The 17864-nt window shown below is 37.5% G+C and overlaps 1 protein-coding gene across 1 annotated transcript in view; it reads right to left on the bottom strand.

Annotated features, from left to right (window-relative positions):
- Positions 1 to 2406: 2406 nt before the first annotated feature.
- Positions 2407 to 17864, bottom strand: part of ERMP1 (endoplasmic reticulum metallopeptidase 1) — a 41988-nt gene continuing 26530 nt past the window's right edge. Inside the window, exons 11-15 of the mRNA XM_072959480.1 lie at positions 14958 to 15110; positions 12594 to 12796; positions 11889 to 12004; positions 5874 to 6037; positions 2407 to 5753 (exon numbers count right to left, since the gene is read on the bottom strand). Of these exons, the coding sequence (XP_072815581.1) occupies positions 5589 to 5753; positions 5874 to 6037; positions 11889 to 12004; positions 12594 to 12796; positions 14958 to 15110 (801 nt within the window). The 3' untranslated portion in view covers positions 2407 to 5588. The remainder of the gene's footprint in view (positions 5754 to 5873; positions 6038 to 11888; positions 12005 to 12593; positions 12797 to 14957; positions 15111 to 17864) is intronic.

Genomic DNA, 17864 nt, shown 5'->3' with positions numbered 1-17864 from the left:
TGGACATTTAGGTTGTTTCCATGTCTTGGCTATTGTAAGTAGTGCTGCTATGAACTTTGGGTTGCATGTATCTTTTTGAATTAAGGTTCCCTCTGGATATATGCCCAGGAGTGGGATTGCTGGATGATACGGTAAGTCTATTTTTAGTCTTGAGGAATCTCCATACTGTTTTCCATAATGGCTGCACCGAACTACATTCCCACCAGCAGTTTTCTCCACATCCTCTCCAGTATTTATTGTTTGTGGACTTCTGAATGATGGCCATTCTGACTGGTAGGTGATACCTCATTGTAGTTTTGATATGCATTTCTCTGATAATTAGCAATACTGAGCATTTTTTCATGTGCCCATTTGGCCATTTATATGTCTTCACTGGAGAATTGCTTGTTTAGGTCTTCTGCCCATTTTTGGATTGGTTTTGTTTTTTTCTTACTAACTTTTATGAGCTGTTTATATATCCTGGAAATTAAACCCTTGTCAGTTGTGTCTTTGGCAAATATTTTCTCCCATTCTGTAGGTTGTCTTTTTGTTTTATGTATGGTTTCCCTTGCTGTGCAAAAGCTTGTAAGTTTAATTAGGTCCCATTTGTCTGTCTTTGGTCTTACTTCTATTGCGTGGGTAGAGTGCCCTAGGAGAACATTGCTGAGATTTATCATTCCTTTTTAAGCATGAATAATAGTCTACATTTGTTTATCTGATTACCAGTTGAGGGATATTTGGGTGGTTTCCACTTTTTGACTGGCATGAATAACATTACTACGAAAATTAATTAATGCATAAATATGTGTGGGCATATGTTTTCAGTTCTCTATAATAGTGGGAATGGTGGGTAGTATAGTATGATAACTGGTTAATTTTTTGAGGAAATGCCTGTAGAGTACACGTGTTTTGTTTGTTCATTTAATTTTCACTAGCTGTGGAGGAGGGTTCCAATTTGTACTGTCAACACTTGTTACTGTATTTTTACTTATAGCCACCTGAATTATGTATGAAGTGATACCTCATTATGGCTTAGATTTACATTTCCCTGATGGCTAATGTCTTTTCATATGATTTTTAACCATTTGTATCTCTTCAGAGAAAAGTGTGCATTCACATTCCTTGGGTCATTTATCTTTGTATTGTTGACCTGCAAGTGTTCTTTGCATATTTTGGATAGTAGGCCTTTGTCAGATACATGATTGGCAAATATTTTCTCATTCTGAGGTCTTTTCACTCTCATGATACTGTCTTAAGGTGTAAAATTTCATTTTGGGGAAATCCAGTTTTTCCTTTGGTTGCTTATACTTTTGGATGTCAACTAAAACAATGCAAAATGAACCTTATGAAGATTTATGTCTATGTTTTCTTCTGAGTTTTATAGTTTTAGTACCTACATTTAGGTCTTTGATCCATTTTGAGTTAATTTTTGTATATGGTATGAAAAGAGGAGTCTTAACTTTTTTTGTATGTGAATATTCAGTTGTCCCAGCACTTTTTACTGAAACGTTTTTTGTCCCCAACAAATTTTAAAAAAATCAGTTGACTGTGTATGTATGGGTTTGTTTCTGGAGTGTCAGTTGTATTTCAGTGATTATGTCTTTCGTTAATGCCAGTACTGCAGTATCTTGATTACTGTTGCTGCTTTGTAAGAAGTTTTGAGAAGGTGAGTCTGAAGTTTTTTTCAGGACCATTTTGGCTATTCTGAGTCCCTTGCATTTCCACATGAATTTTAGGATCAGCTTGTCAGTTTCTGTACACAGACACAAAAGGCAGTTGGGATTTTATAGGGATTCTGATATCCACTTGGAGAATATTGCCATCTTAGTATGCCTTCCTGTCCATGAATGTGGGGTGCCTTCCAGATACTCACATCTTCAGTTTCTTTCAGTAGTGCTTTACAGGTTCTTTCATCGTTAAGCTTTAAGTATTTTATTCTTCTTGGTAACTGTTACAAATAGATTGTTTATTTTTGGATTGTTCCGTGTTAGTATATAGAAATACGATTACTGGGTCCTACAACACTGCTGAATTCATTTATTTACTACAGTAGTAGTATTGTGTGGATTCCTTAGGATTTTCTATATAGAAGGCCATGTTGTCTACGACATTTATTGAAACTAATAATATCTTAAAAAGGTGCTAGACTTTGTCAGCTTCTGCATCTGTTTGAGATTATTATCCTTTATTCTAGTAATATGTATGGTGTCAGACAATGTTTTTTTTTTTTAGTTGTTAAACCAAATTGCATTCCTGGGTTAAACCCCATTTGGTCAGGGTGTAGGGCCAAACTTGGAAAAAATAATTTATCAACATGTTGGTTACATTTTTAACAATCAAAGAAGCAGTAGTATCAAAAAATGCACTGATTCACTTCAAAAATGCCTAAAAAACTTTTTTCAAATAAAAACAGACATGCATTTTGGCTTTATTGGCCCTAAAAGAAGGCAAAGTTTATTAGAAGTAAAAGTTGTTCAGCTGCTTCACTTGGACTGAAGTGTCCAGAGGGAATTTGCTCAGAAAGGTAAGTAACTGGCACAGAGCTCTTGGAGCTCACAGGTGAGTACTCTGTTTTAGGCAGTGGTGTGGCCCTTCCCTGGTGTGGAGATTGGAATGAGCACTGGGTCACTCTCTGGCTGAAAGACAGTTTTTTCTTCCTCCTTCCTATCCCCCAGTAAAAGAACATCCTCCTTTTTTTTAGCCCTTCAGTGATTTTCCTTGCCATTGGAGATGATAAAATTGCAAATATGCAGAAGCTTAACATTTTACCAAGTGAGTAGGCCATTAATTTCAGTGAAGTTCAGATACACAATTACATTCCACAGTAAGATAGACTCCAGTTGAGCCATGCTGAGTTCTCTGCTCACATGACCCATTAAAATAGCTGATACACCTCCCTGAGCCACCTAGGTCTTAACAGCCTTTTTTTTTGGAAGGCCCCATAGACTTAAAATAACTTCAGATATGGGGATACAGGAGAATATAAATAAAGAGCTGTTTCTTTGTTAAAGATACTAACTAGTATGCTTAAAAGTTTATTTCAGTAATTTTGTAAGGCAATAGTTAATCCTCACCAAACGAGTGAAAAGAATGAACAGATGTAGTAATTCTTCCTACAGCTTCCTGAGTCAGCAGGCTGGCTTATGGCTCCCTCAGTGGTAACGTTTTGGGAATCCTGTCATGCTTAGGTCAGACACAGTGTACATTTTAAGAAAGAATTTCTTCAAAATCACATTCCTTCACACTTTACCTGAATGTGCAGAACTGTGCTTAACTACCTTTAAATCCTGTAGGAAATAATGCAATTGTTAGAATTTGAAAAGACCCTTTTAGAAATGAGTAGTTAATCAAATAATCAGGTACTCTAACTTCTTTAATCTCAGGTACTACTCATCTGACAGTGTGCTTATTAACAGAATCATGAATATGTGTAATTAACCATTTCTGGCATTAATCTCCCAGAATGCTAAGCATCCTGCTACTGACTTTGTACAATATCAAACCTTTATAATGCCAAAGAAAACCAAAAGAGAATTGTTCACACAGGAAAATAACCCAAAGGCAAAAAAGAAAACCGTGATTACTGAAAAGGAGTAATGATATCCTTCCCAAAGGAAAAAAAAAATCATAGGGACCTGTTTGTTTCTCATATAATGTCCTTCCTCGACACTTCGGAGTTTGCTTTCTTTTCTCTATAAATAATTTCCAGTAATCTTTTGCAGATTAATCACGGGAACAGAAAATAGGCCTGTATTTTGAAATTAATTTAGATATTACTGTTTGTTTTTCTCAACAACTGTGATTCTGTACAAGCTGTAAACATGGCAGAGCTTTTGTGTACCACTTGACACTCGAGACTAGTGATACAGTTGACTCTGGAGCAACAGGGGTTTGAACAGTGCAGGTTCAATTATACATGGATTTTTTTTTTCTTTAAATGAGTATTACAGTACTTACAACCAGGAATGTGGACTCTCGGACACAGAGGCCCAACTGTAAAGTAATACACAGAGTTTCAACTGCAGGGGTTGGCAATTGTGAACCCTGTGTTCAAGAGGTCAACTGCATATGGTTCCTACAGTGTCCATGCATGTGACAGCCCAAATGTTATTCAGCTGTGGCTGCAGCCCTGCTGTCTGTGGGTCCAGTCAATTTTTAAGTTGTAAATTAGGCAGGCAACTTGAGCATGATTAAGAGAGCGTACTGTATACATCGCATTTTAAGAAGTATTTTCTTCTACGACGCACACTTACTATGCTCTTTGTGCTTGGGCAGATCTGAGTGGCACTTGGATGTGCCCACTTCTGTTTTGTTTTACTATAGCTTTTCTTTAGTATGTTTTGGGGGTGGGCCTATACTTGCTAAACTCAAAATTTGTCCAACTTTTTACATTTTTCAATGGAAAAAAGCTAGCAGAATTTACCACTGCTCAAGCCAAGAAGCCATGAGAGGCACTGCTATGCTACACTGCCATCTTCTTCAGCATGAAAAGCACCTCCAGATCCCAGGGCTGCCATCATGCAGGCTTTGAACACCAACAACTTAAAGGACAGTTACAGGAGGACATTCCAGTACAAGCCACAGCCTCAAGTCTCAGGAAAGCAAGCTCTACTGGACATAGGAAGTTACTGAGAAACTGAAGTTCAACTAGCTGGAAAACAGACAAAAATAAGGACCTAGTTCATCAATTAAATTATACCCTAAAGGATTAACTTTGGACAACAGAAGACTGCTACAAAATGAAGAGAATAAATATAAAATGCCCGGCCACTCCACGCCCTTCTCTTCTCCCATCTCAGAATAAGCCACCATGGCAACTCAGTGCTCTGAGGAAAGAAGTTAAGGTCATAAAACTTGCAAAAACAACAGTCTAAACCAAAAGACACTGAAGCTCCAGAGGAAAAGGTAACTAGACAAATGGTCCTTTGCTCAAGGTGGAACGTGTGGAAAGGGGAACAGGCTTTGAAAGCAACCTCGGAGAAGCAATGCAGTAGTGGATCTCAGTGACCACTTGTCAAAACAGGAGTCACCAACCCAACGCAGGTTCCGCGCTGGGACCAGGGCTCCAGAGATGCAAAGCACACTCCAGACGCTGCCTGAAGCAGCACAGCTCTCAGCACAGGCCCAGGGGTTCTTCCCGTCCTTAGCACAGTCGCTTTCTAATGACCTACAGAGGTAGTAGGTCTCAAGGGGAGTCATTACCTCCGTGAATATTTTACCTACTGTCCCTGACACAACAAATGGTCTTGGGCTTTAGTTAGAAATGTCATTTGTATCATTAACAGTGGACTTATAGTACCTTCTACACCTTTCATGATCTTAAGAGGACGACTATTAAAGTGGTCTGTTGGCTTTTGTCCCTAAGGTCATATAAAATGTGTATAGTGGCCATACCCACATGTGCTTTTAAGTGCTAGAAAACTGGTATTTTCAGGTGCCAAACAGGCCATGCACACCACCCCACAGTGCAACCACGATAGTGCTTAGCCCTGAAGAGTGTTCGTCCACAAAGCTCTTTGAACACATGCTCATTAAAATTCACTGACTTACATACAAACATCCGTAAGGAGAAACCGTGCCACATGGAGTATTAGAGCTCATCCACAGGATTAAAACACAAAGAGATTGTAGGTGCACACCCAGGCAGAGGGAAATGTCCAATCTGGGAACTTCTCTTTCAGAGCATCCAGCTGGGAGGATCTCTTGTCTTCCCCAGAAAAATAGTGGGCAGCAATGGCCACAGTGACCATTCCTTCTGGCTGTTCTTCCAAGACCTGGAGGAGAAAGTCAGTTCTTTGTTCTATGAAGGTAGAATACTGACTGATCCCAGGGTTCTTGCCAAATACCACCTGGGAACCTGATCAGTGATCCCAGCAATACTGGTAAATTCCTACCTGTACTTCTATCCAGAACTGCCATGCGGAGGCCTGGAGTCCATGGGAATAAAATACAAAGTAGTCCCCTCCTTTACTTGTGACTGGGGTACCATTGCCAAGAGACCACTGAGAAAGTGTGGACCCTTTGTGGGTTCGAACATAGAACGACATATGGCTTGGTCCTGTAGGATAAAAGGAAAGAACAGTTTAAAAAACCTTCTTAAAAGCAACAAGAAAGAAACCCACCACCCAAATCAGACTGGGAGGTTCATGCTTTACATCACTTTAGAGACACTCAGTACAAACCTACCAGAGGTCTGCCAGGGTGGACATTAATTGTGTATCAACAAGGGTAAGTAATGAGGTGAAGCAGAAAAGGAAGAGAATTTACAAGGAGAAAATCTGTGTTTAAATCCTGGCCCTTAAAATGCACAAGAACCTAGCACTCAGGAGCCCTTCTTCAGAAATCTAGAGAATAAGCTTATCTAACCAGGAGGTAACTGCAAAAACTGTAGCAAAAGAACTGACAGTATTTTAATATATCCACATACATTATTAAGATAAACCAGTACTTACTGAGGTGAGGGTAAAAGACTAATGTACAACTGTTGCATGTAACAAACTCTGAGGAATGGGGGAAGCAGATAAACTGTTGTATAAGCTGACAGAGTTAGTTAAAGAATGCCATTAAAAATTGGGCACATAGATAGTAAAAGGTTTAAGTAAGAAGCAAAACAAAAATATAAACAAGTGCCAGAAAGTATTTTTTTAAAAAGGAAAGATGACACCATAGAAAAAGGAATATAGCAAATAAAATTGTGTTTTAAGATATTGTGACAAAATTGAGACCCAAAGTATCAGTAATAAAAGTAAATGTGAGTAGACCTAACCCAGCTGCTAAGAATAAAATTTTCCTTTGGCTTATGAAGCCAGACCTAATCATACATACTGCATTCCAAATAACATAATTAAAAGAGACTCAGAAAGGGTAAAAATAAAGGTAAGACAAAGGCTATTTCAGGAAAGCAGACAGTTTTTTAAAAGACAAGGAAATATGACAGATAAAAGCAGAAATCAATGAAATAGAGAACAAAGCAAAACGAACCTAATAACAGGTTTTTGACTTTTTTTTTTTAAATTAACAAAACCACCACTAGCTAACCTGACCAAAAAGCAGGGGGACAGGAGAGTAGAGCAGAGAAGACACAGATAATACACAGAGAAGAAAAGTAGCAAGAAATTTTACAAAATCACACATGACCACTCTGCAGACCTCTATACTACTAAGTCTGAAAACCCAAATGAAATGGATACTTCTCTAGGAAAATACAGATTGTCAAAAACTGAACACAGATATAAAGCTAAAGCAGGCCAATTTTCCTAGAAAAAGGACCAGGCCCAGGTGGTTTCAGAGGAGCCGAAACCCAACTTTCAAACAAACAGTTCTTATTCCAAGAAACTGAAAATGAAGGAAAACTTACCGTTCTTGTGATTTTTTTTTTAAATTGAAGTATAGTGTAGTTGGATCACAAGGTGTTAATTTCTGGTGTACAGCATAGTGATTCAGTTATACATCTATATTTCATATTTTTCATTATATGCTATTTTATGATGGGTAATGTTTGTAATGTATACCTAGATCTCAGAGTACTCAAAAAATCCAAACTACATGGACTATGAATACTGATGCAGAATTTCTAAATAAAATATCACCAAATAAATCCAACATCACATTAAGAAAGCAATAGGCCATGACCTAGTAGAATATGCCATTTATTAAAACTGGAAGAAAAATCCTGTGATTATTTTTACAGATGCTAAAAAAGCCTTTCACAAAATTAAAACCTATTCCTTTTAAAAATATTCAAGGCGTGACAACTGATGAATGCTTCCTTAACACAATAAATACATACCTTAGGCCTAAAGTTGTGGGAAAACACTGGAGACCTTGGTACTAATAGCAAGAACAAGGCAAGGATGCTCACCATCTCCACCACTGTTCTACCCTATGCTAGAAGCATTAGCCATTTAGACAAATTAGAGGCATAAAAATTGGTAAAGAAAAGTTAAATATTTGCAGATGATATCCAGTAGTCAACAAGCTATACCTGAGATCGATTTTTGGATGGCTCTCCGGCTAAGAATGGCTTTTATGTTTCTAAAAAGTGGTTAACAAAAAAGAAAAAAATTTACCACAAAGACATGGTGTAAAGCCCCAAATACTTACTATCTGGTCTTTAAAGTTTGGCAATTACTGGTATACCTGGAGAGTGCTAGAGTATCAATGATTAACTCAAAAGGGGGGGGGATTCAATACGGTAGCAAGATAGAAAACTGACATACATAAGTCAACCACCTTCTTACATAAAAAATATAGCCAGAGGACTTAACAGTAGAGAAAACCTCCTTTATAATAGCAACAAAACCTTTGTAACACTCCTAAAAGACAAAATTAAATGAACAAAAGCAAAGACATTAATTACCAAGTCATGGATAGGGTGACAACATTATAATGTCCATTCTCCTTAATTTATAAATTTATTAAGATACTTCCCAAAATACCAATTAGCAACAGGTACTATATTAGAGTTAGACAATAACTAAAGTTCTAAAACTTCAGAAAAATAAGCATGCAAAAAATAGCAATGAAAATCCTGAAAAACAAAAACTACGAAGGATCTTAATTCTCCCAATCTTTAAATTATAAAGCTTCTGTAATTAAAAGTGTGGTAGCTGGTGCACAAACAGACCTGCACACATACAAATAATTTTTTTCTAATTTCTTGACATCTGTAATCACAAAACACAGGGCAGTAGATGTGCAACTTGCCTGCCAGGAACCTGACCTAAGTAGAACAAAAAAGCCTTTTAATGGAGTAGAAATTAAGGAAAATGAAACAGAAAATCAATAGATAAAATCAAATAGGACCAAAAGTTGGTTCTTTGAAAAGATCAATAAAATAGTCAGGATAAGAAAAAAAATAAGACACAAATTACTAATCTCAGAAATGAAAGAGGTGACAGCACTACAGATCCCATGGACAGTAAAAGGATAATAAAAGAGTATTATGAACAACTGTATGCACCAAAATTTGATAACCTAGACGAAACGGACCAACTGCTTCAAAGACACAACCTGCCAATACCCACACAAGAAAAAAAAATTTTTATACAGTTCTTTATTAAACAAATTGAATCAACAACTAATGACCACCTAACACAGAAAGAGCCAGGCCCTGATGGGTTCACTAGTGAATTCTACCAAACATTTAAGAAGGAAATTATACAAATTTCTCTACAATCTCTTCCAGAAGATGGAAGAAGGAATACCTTCTAATTCTGTGAAACCACCATTACCCTAATACCAAAACCACACAAAGACATTACAAGAAAACTTATAGATTAGTACCCCTTCATGAACACAGATGTAAAACTCCTCAACATAATATTAGTAAATCAAATCAATGTAAAAAAAAATTTATGCCCTATGACTAAGTGGGCTTTATTCCAGGTATGCAAGATTGGCTCAACACTTGAGAATCAATTACCTAATCCATCACATCAAGAGGCTAAAGAAAAATCACATGATAGTATCAATTGACAGAAAAGCACTTCGCAAAATTCAAATTCATTCACAACAAAAGCTCTCAGCAAACTAAAAACAGAAGGGAACTTCCTCAACTGGTAAATAAACAAAACTTTCCTACTAAGATCAGGAACAAGACAAGAACATCCACTCTTACCACTTCTTTTCAAAATCATCCTGGACATCCTAGCTAATGCCATGAGATAAGGAAATAAAAGGTATAAATACTGGGAAGGAAGAAATAAAACTCTGTGTTTGCAGATGACATGATCATCTATATAGAAAATCCAAAAGAACTGACCAAAAAACTCCTGGAACTAATACAATTACAGCAAGGTTGCAGGATACAAGGTTAATATACAAAAAAGTCAATTGCTTTCCTATATATATACCACCAATGAACAATACTATTTATATAACCTTAAAAATGAAATATTTAGGTATAAAAAACTCACAAAATATGTACAAGATTTATAAGAGGAAAACTATAAAACTCTGATTTAAAAAATCAAGTAAGATATAAATAAATGGAGAGACATTCCATGTCATGGATGGGAAGAGTCAATAATGTTAAGATGTCATTTTCCCTAACTTGATTCATAGGTTCAATGCAATTCCAATCAAAATCCCAAAAAGTAACTTTGTTGGTATTGACAAACTGGTAACATGGAAAGATAAAAGACTAGCAGTAAGCAATATACTGAAGAAAAAGTCAGAAGACTTGATACCGCCCAACTTCAGGACACACTATAAAGCTAACAGTGATCGAAACAGTGCAGTAATGGGAAAAGAGTAGAGAAGCAGATGAGTAGAACAGAACAGAGAGCCCAGAAATAGACCCACACAAACAAAGTCAGCTGATCTTTGACGAAGAAACAAAGGCAACTCAATGGAGACAGGATAGTTGTCAACAAATAGTACTGGAACAACTGGAAATCCACGTGCAAAAAAAAGTGAATCTAGACACAGACCTTATACCTTTCACAAAAATTAATTCAGAATGTTATCACAGACCTAAATGTAAAATGCATAACTTTAAAACTTCTAGAAGGTAACATCAGAGAAAAATCTAGAGACCTTGGGTTTGGCAGGTCTCTAGATACATCTATATTTTTAGATACAGCACCAAAAGCATGATTCATAAAAGAAAAGTGATTAAGTTGGACTTCAATAAATTAAAACACTTACGCTCTAAGAAAAACACTTCTAAGACATGAAAATACAAGCCAGACTAGGAAAAAATATTTGCAAAACAGTTACATGACAGAGGACTTAAATCCATATATACAAAGAACTCTTAAATCTCAACAATAGAACTAAAATTAATAAATACACAAAAGATCAGAACAGACCTTACCGAAGAAGTTACACAAATGGCAAATAAGCATATGAAAAGATGCTCAACATCATGTCACTATGGAACTGCAACTTAAAACAATACCACTACATACGTGTGAGGATGACTAACATCCAGAACACCAACAGCACCAGATGCTAGTGAGAATGTGTAACTACAGGAACTCTCATTCACCACTGGTGGGAATCATACTGTCTTTGGACACTTGGGCAGTTTCTCACAAAGGTAAATACAGGCTGCCCACACAATCCAGCAGTTGCACTCTCTAGATAATTATCCAGATGAGCTGAAAACTTACTCTACACCAAAACCTGAACACAAATGTTTATAGCAGTTTTATTCATAATTACCCAAAACTGGAAGCAACCAAGATGTCCTTCAGTAGGTCAGCAGAAAAACAAACTGGTCCATCCATCATGTTATTCACAACAGTTAGAGAAAAAAAAAGCTATCAAGCCACTAAAAGACATAAAGGCACCTTAAGTGCATACTGCTAAATGAACGAAGCCCATCTGAGAAGGCTACAAAGTATGATTCCAGGTATATGATGTTCTTGAAAAGACAAAGCAGTGACAGTAAAAAGATGAGAGGCTGCCAGAGGGAGCATGGAGGACAGAGGGCGGAAGTGGAGCAGGGATCTTGTAGGAAAGTGAATCTGTTCTGGATGATACTGTCATGGGGGCTGCATGCCACTATGCCTGTGTCAAAACCCACAGAAACTAAACACAAAGAGTGAACCAAACCCAATGCAAAGTAAGGACTTCAGTTAATCATAATGTATCAATGTGGTTCATCAATTGTAAGAAACCACACTAATGTAAGACATTACTAGTAAGAGAAGCCGAGAGAGGGGAGAGGCTTGGCAATTCTTTGTACTTTCTACTCAGTTTTTCTGTAAACATAAAACTGCTCTAAAAAATAAAGCCCATTAAATTTTCTCTTAAAAATCATAATTAACCAGCTTCAATTCCTATTAGAAACACTAAGTTCTTGCGAAGTTACTGGTCACTATTACAAATTGAAGGAAAAACGTGCTTATTAAAAATTTTAAGAAGTGAAGAAAAGAAGAAAAAATTGTTGTTTGACTTACCTGTTGCTTCAAAGGTCAGCTTTATAGAATCCCAGGGTGTCTGTTCTTTGGATACAAGCCTGAAATGAGCAGGATCTCGAGGAGAAACTTCTGGGGCAGGAAGATACCAGTTTTTCCTATTTGGAAAGGTGGCTTCAATATTTAGGTTGCCTTATTAGTTGATGTCTGTCTATAACTCATGCAAGTGCTCAGAATATAAGAAACACATTTTGGGGTATAAAAATAAACTCTGATGGATATGATAAACAATGGCAATTTCTCGGAAGCCCAGGTTATTGTAATAAAATCTTCCCAAAGGTAAGAACAAAGATCCTAGGTGACCTTGATTCCAGCACCCATCCTATTCACACCCAGTCCTTTGCGGCCAAACATAAACTTTCCAGAAATAAAACAACATGAAATTAATCCTTAACTGCTATCTCCCAGGCCTGTTAAGAGGGCTACCTTTTCTAACTATTCAGGTTTCTAGAGGAAACACTTTCTAAATGTGAAAAAGCAAAATTTCGGGGGGGAGGGACTTCTGAGTGCTTTATCCCACTAAAGAATAGAAGTTTTGTAGTTTATAGAAAAAAAGTGTAAACAACGTTCAACTTCTGTGCTGACCAATTTAAATAATCCTAACCAGTTTAAATAATAAAGTACAGACGCAGTGGTAAGACTTGGAACAAACTAGGCCCCAACTAAAGCAGGAAAGAATGAACCAACCTGATCAGGAAATGCACTGGAAGATACCAAGGGAAACCACAGAGGGGCGCGTTCTCCTCACAGTGAGCACGGATGGTGTCGTTGATCTCGGGGATGTGAGGTGTTACGTGAGACATCCCGGTATAATCAAACGCGTTAATCCATATTCCAGAGTCCCGTTTAACTACGTTTCCCTCCAAGTCATGAAATGTTCTAGTCATATGCTGAAAAGAACAGGACTAATGAGGAAACTGCTGTTTGAACTCCTTCACCCACATCTGTGCCCCAGACTAACAGGAGTCGGGCTGACGACACCAGGAAATGATGTGGCACCAGAGCAACAGGGACCCTCACAGGCTGCTGCCACAATCACTTTGGGAGACTGCTCAGCGTTACCTAATACAGTTAATGTGCCCATATTCTCCAGTCCAGCAACTCCACTCCCGAATATGGACGTTAGAGAAACTAGCAAGGTACAAGAGTGTGTTGGTTCTGAATTGTCCGTATTAGCGAACACTGGCAACAACCCAAATGTTTACTAACAGTAGAATGGGCAAATAAATTGGGGCACCATCCTACAACAGATTTCTATTCAGCAATAAAAAATAATGAACTACAGTAACACAAATAAACCTGGAAGACTGGCGTGTTGCTGGGTGAAAAAAAAAAAAGTTACCAAGGAGTATTTATGGTATGGCTTTAACTGAAAGAAGTTCAAAAATAGGCAAAACTATATGTTGTTATTTAGAGATTCATACATATGTGGTTAAAGTAAGGTAATGATTAAGTCCAAACATTAAGATTGTGAGTGAGTACTCTGGGAGGTGGGAAAGGAGGAAAAGAATTGGCATCAAGAAGGGAGCACTAAACCATATTCAGTATCTTACAGGAACCTATGGCGAAGAATATGAGAACGAATGTATGTGTGTTCCTATGTGACTGAAGTATTGTGCTGTACACCAGAAACTGACACAACACTGTAAACTGACTGTGCTTCAATACAAATATATTTAAAATAAGAAGGGAACATTAGGGTTTTCTAAGGAACTTTTCTAATGTTCTCTCTCGTAAACTCGAATATTCAGATGACTGTTTTACTATTTCTTACAAATATATTTCTATATTTAAATTTTATATACAATTTTTTGAAAACCTATTTCAGGTTTAAAAGACATGAGCACTAGAACTCCTTTTAGATAAGGACTTAAATACATTCTAAAAGAAACACACACACCCCTTTCAGTGTGTTACAAGAAGCTAATTTGTGTGCAGAGAAAAACAGGAATCACAGCTCACCGCTAGATGACAGACTTGTGCCTAACAGAATTCTCTGAGAAGGCACCATGCTCCATCTGGAATAGCTCTATTAACAGCTGAAACCAGCCTGAAGAATATCAAACAGGAATAGAAAAAGGACTCAAAGGCCAGGGGCAAACCCTACCCCACAGGCCAAATTGTCCACTACCATTTTTATAAATAAAGCTTTATTGGAACACGGCCACATTCATTCTCTGGCACTGTCTATGGCTGCTTTCTCTCTGTAAAAATGGAGTAGCTGCAACAGAGACTACATGGCTAGCAGAGCCTAAAATATCTACCGTCTGGATTTTTACTGGAAAACTTTGCCAACTTCTGGCACTAGGGATCAAGAAAACCCCAAAACAAATCAGAACAGGAGTTTTTAAAAATAAAAATGTAGCTTTCCCTAACTACTACTAATTTAATTATAAAAATTAGCAAGTCACTGAAAACAATGAATTTCCTAAAAACCAGCTACTGTTCTCTAAAGGTTTTGTATTGCTGTATCCTATAGGACTAAACAAAAACAAGGAACAGCTGGCTCTTTCTCAAAATCTGATATTTATGTTCAAATATTATTATTACTTTTTCAAGTCCTTGAATAATTATCTAGGTTATGACTCTTGGCTTTTCGGTTTGGCCATTCCATTCCTTCTAACAGAAGACGACTGGAAATAAGGTGACTTAGTTCTTTTTCCTGCTTAACAGCTCTAAAAAGCTTACAGAAAAAGCTGAAATCTAAGAAAATTCTAAATCTCATTATATTAATCCCTAAATTATTAGATTTTGGTTACCACATATTACTTTGAACAATACCTAAGATCAATCCTACCAGCATTTTAAAATATCTTTTATTTTGCCAGTTGACGGGGGTTCATATTTTCACCCAGCCTGCAGACATTCTTACAATCTGTACTTCCAAAAGCTCATGATACATCTCTGCTCTTGTCTTTCCAAGTAGGTGCATTTCTGTAATGTGAACAGTAACAAGCAGACATTTCCAATTCACTGTTGACTAATGAGGCTGAAAACACATCAGCCTTTCCTTTCCAGAATCTCAAATAGCTCACGCAAAACTGCTCTTACCTGAAGAAACACTCTCTTTGGCTTTGGACTGGCAGGGTTGGAGCTATATGGGAAAAAAGTTCCACTGCAGACGAGGAGGAATGTAATTGTACATACCAAAGTTAAAGTTAGCATGGTTCTTTTTGTGCTTTTGGCAAGGTAGATGAAGTTAATCTAAAACACAAAACCAGAAAAATTACTGTTGGCAGAAAGGTGATTTTACTGTTTTGTAACAAGTATTATCTGACAGATAATGAAGAACATGTACCGGCATGTGCTAATATACTCCAACTCCTAGTAAGCAAAGCACTAATTATAAGGGGTTTCCATGACAAGTTAGAGCCTTCATATGTAAGTGAGAGGTGCCCCCCATCTGCCAGGAGGGTGCCTTTGACAGGAACCTAGACGGCAAGAGGGAAAAAGGAAACTCTCTGCTCAGTCAGCAGAGAGACTAGAGGATGTACATCCAATATCAGTCAAACCATGACCTTATTTTATTTCCGGTTCTATAAATGCCCTGTGTTAACGCTGCACAGGAAACTATTTAACTGTACCAAACATGACATCAGGCTTTTATTAAAGACCCAAATGAAGCTTTTAAGCATAAACAGGCTTATTTCAACAAAACTCAAGTTCTACCCATAATGCTTTCATAATGTGCCCAAGTGCTGGATGCATCTAAATAAGCGTTTAGATGTCTCTTCAAGACTCTGCCTGTGGACCTGTGTATCAGGAAAAACTGCAGCAAGAGTAATTCTGCCCCTCTCAGTGCTGAGTTAACCAAAGCCAACACAATCAGAACAACAAGTCTGAACTTGGGCAGGAAAAGCAAGTGGCTCAGTCTCAAGATGGACATCCAGAAAATCCTTATATTAGCTTTCAAATTGTAATGAAGTCACTGAATTAAAAGCTGCTGGGGACATACATGACTCACAGAATATGTCCACTGATCCCTTAAGGGTTCTGAAGGAGCCACTCTGAGAAACAATGACCTAATCCCAGCTCCCGTTTTTGCCTTCTCCCCCATATTGCCCACCCTCTAGGGTCAATAAGTAGAAAAATGAAGAACATGAATGTGAAAATATTTTTATGAGATGAAAACTAAATATTTAGCAAACATAACCTACCATATACTCTATGAAATTAAAAGATTTTATATCTTCAGTGTAACAATATGCCATCAGGGTAATCTCCAGCATATTTTTACACTGGAGCACAGAAATCAAACAAAGTACCCAAGGACTCAACTAAGGCAGTGAGTTAGCAAAACACAATTTGCTATCCTGTCTGACCCTATTTCTCCTAACAGTCCCAGTATTTAAAATGTGGCTCCTCAGAAGACACGTTTTTGCTCCTTTGAACCTGACGGAGGAGGCCATTTGTATTTGAAAGATTAACTCTTAGCATCCTGTTCTCAACCTCCAAGCTGCATTGAGAAATGACTAGTCTGTATTTTTATTAAGCCTTAAAACTCCTTTTATGTGCATTTGGTGCCAACATTTTTGTACAGCTGTGTCAGAAACACCAAACCTGCGCTCACATCACAGTGTAACTTTGAACCATTCTGTTCTTTTTACAAGGCAGGAGTGGGTGTAGCCATTAATCAAAGTTAGCAATCATGTAAAATTAAATTAAATTAAACTAAATGTGGCTCCTTAGAACAATAGCCTGCCAACTAATGAGTTCCCGTGCACTGGAAGGCTGGTTAAGTTTAGGTATATAGGAGTGTTCTAGTCAAAAGAAAATCTCCTTGTCCTAATGCTATGGTTCCTGCCATTCTCAGCCCTGCTATTACCCAAAGTTGTCTTAAAACTTCAGGTTAAGCTATAGTTTCCACAGCCACATTCTCTCTTCTCCAAATCCTGAGGCTCATCTTCTGCCTCTTCCACCCCACTTCTGGAGAGTTTGGTAATGGTGGTAAATGAAATGGCGATCAGAGTGGAAGAGAAGGAAGACGACAATGGCCTCAGAGACAGTGTGTTTGGATCCCACTGTCTTAAATTTCACTGTCTTTCATTTGTCTTAAACATTACTTCTTGTATCACTCTAGGTTCTGAAATGGGTGTGAAATGAAAAGAAGCATGAGAAGGGACCATGAATATCCAACGTGTGCTGCCTGTTTCTCTGCTCCTGAGCCCACTCCTATCAGCAGTCTCACTTAGTCAATACGACCGTGACAGCCCCAGCACAGGGTAACCTGAGGAACCTGTTAACTGATTACTTGACAGTGATTTAATTTAACTGCTTTCTAGCAAATATACTTACTAAATCCCCAAGGACTAAAAGAAAAGCTCTCTGAAGTATGCTCTGTGGTTCATTTCTCCATCACCCAAGGAGAAAAGGCTCACTCTATTAATAAGCCACTATCTGTAACAGGGCTGCACATGAAAAAGAAAATAATGTTGAGAATGATCACCCACAGCACCAAAGAGCAGCAGAGCTATTTCACATTATAATGAAAATTAAATGAGGGGTTAAAGTATTCCAAGAGGCATTCTCCAAAAGCTTTCTTAATAAAACATAATTTAGAAGATAAAATATTTTAATCCACTTTCTCATGGATTCCAAGATTTCCATGCTTTGGGATCATTTTCAATTTCCACAGTGATGTTTTCAGGGTTCGTTTTGTCCCCTTTCACATAGAACAGAAACAAAATTCCCCACATTTTGATCATCTTTTATGAGCATCAGTAACTTTCATTCATTTACTATAATTTAAATACACTCGGGGGTCCGTTCACAACATAGCTGACTGTAAATTACAACCTAATCTACATATGATGAAATTACATCTCCTTTAATCCGTACAACAGCAAACCTATCTATTAAGATGTACAGGGGATTTAAGGGCTTAATATTAAAACCAGAAGAAGTAAACTTTAAAGGCATCAAAAGACATTTTGTAATTTTCCATCCATCCCTGCAAAT

The sequence above is a fragment of the Vicugna pacos genome, chromosome 4 (genome assembly GCF_048564905.1).
Source record: "Vicugna pacos chromosome 4, VicPac4, whole genome shotgun sequence".
Classification (NCBI taxonomy): domain Eukaryota; kingdom Metazoa; phylum Chordata; class Mammalia; order Artiodactyla; family Camelidae; genus Vicugna; species Vicugna pacos.
Note: the sequence above shows the minus strand (reverse complement) of the source record. Positions and strands in the feature narration are given on the sequence as shown.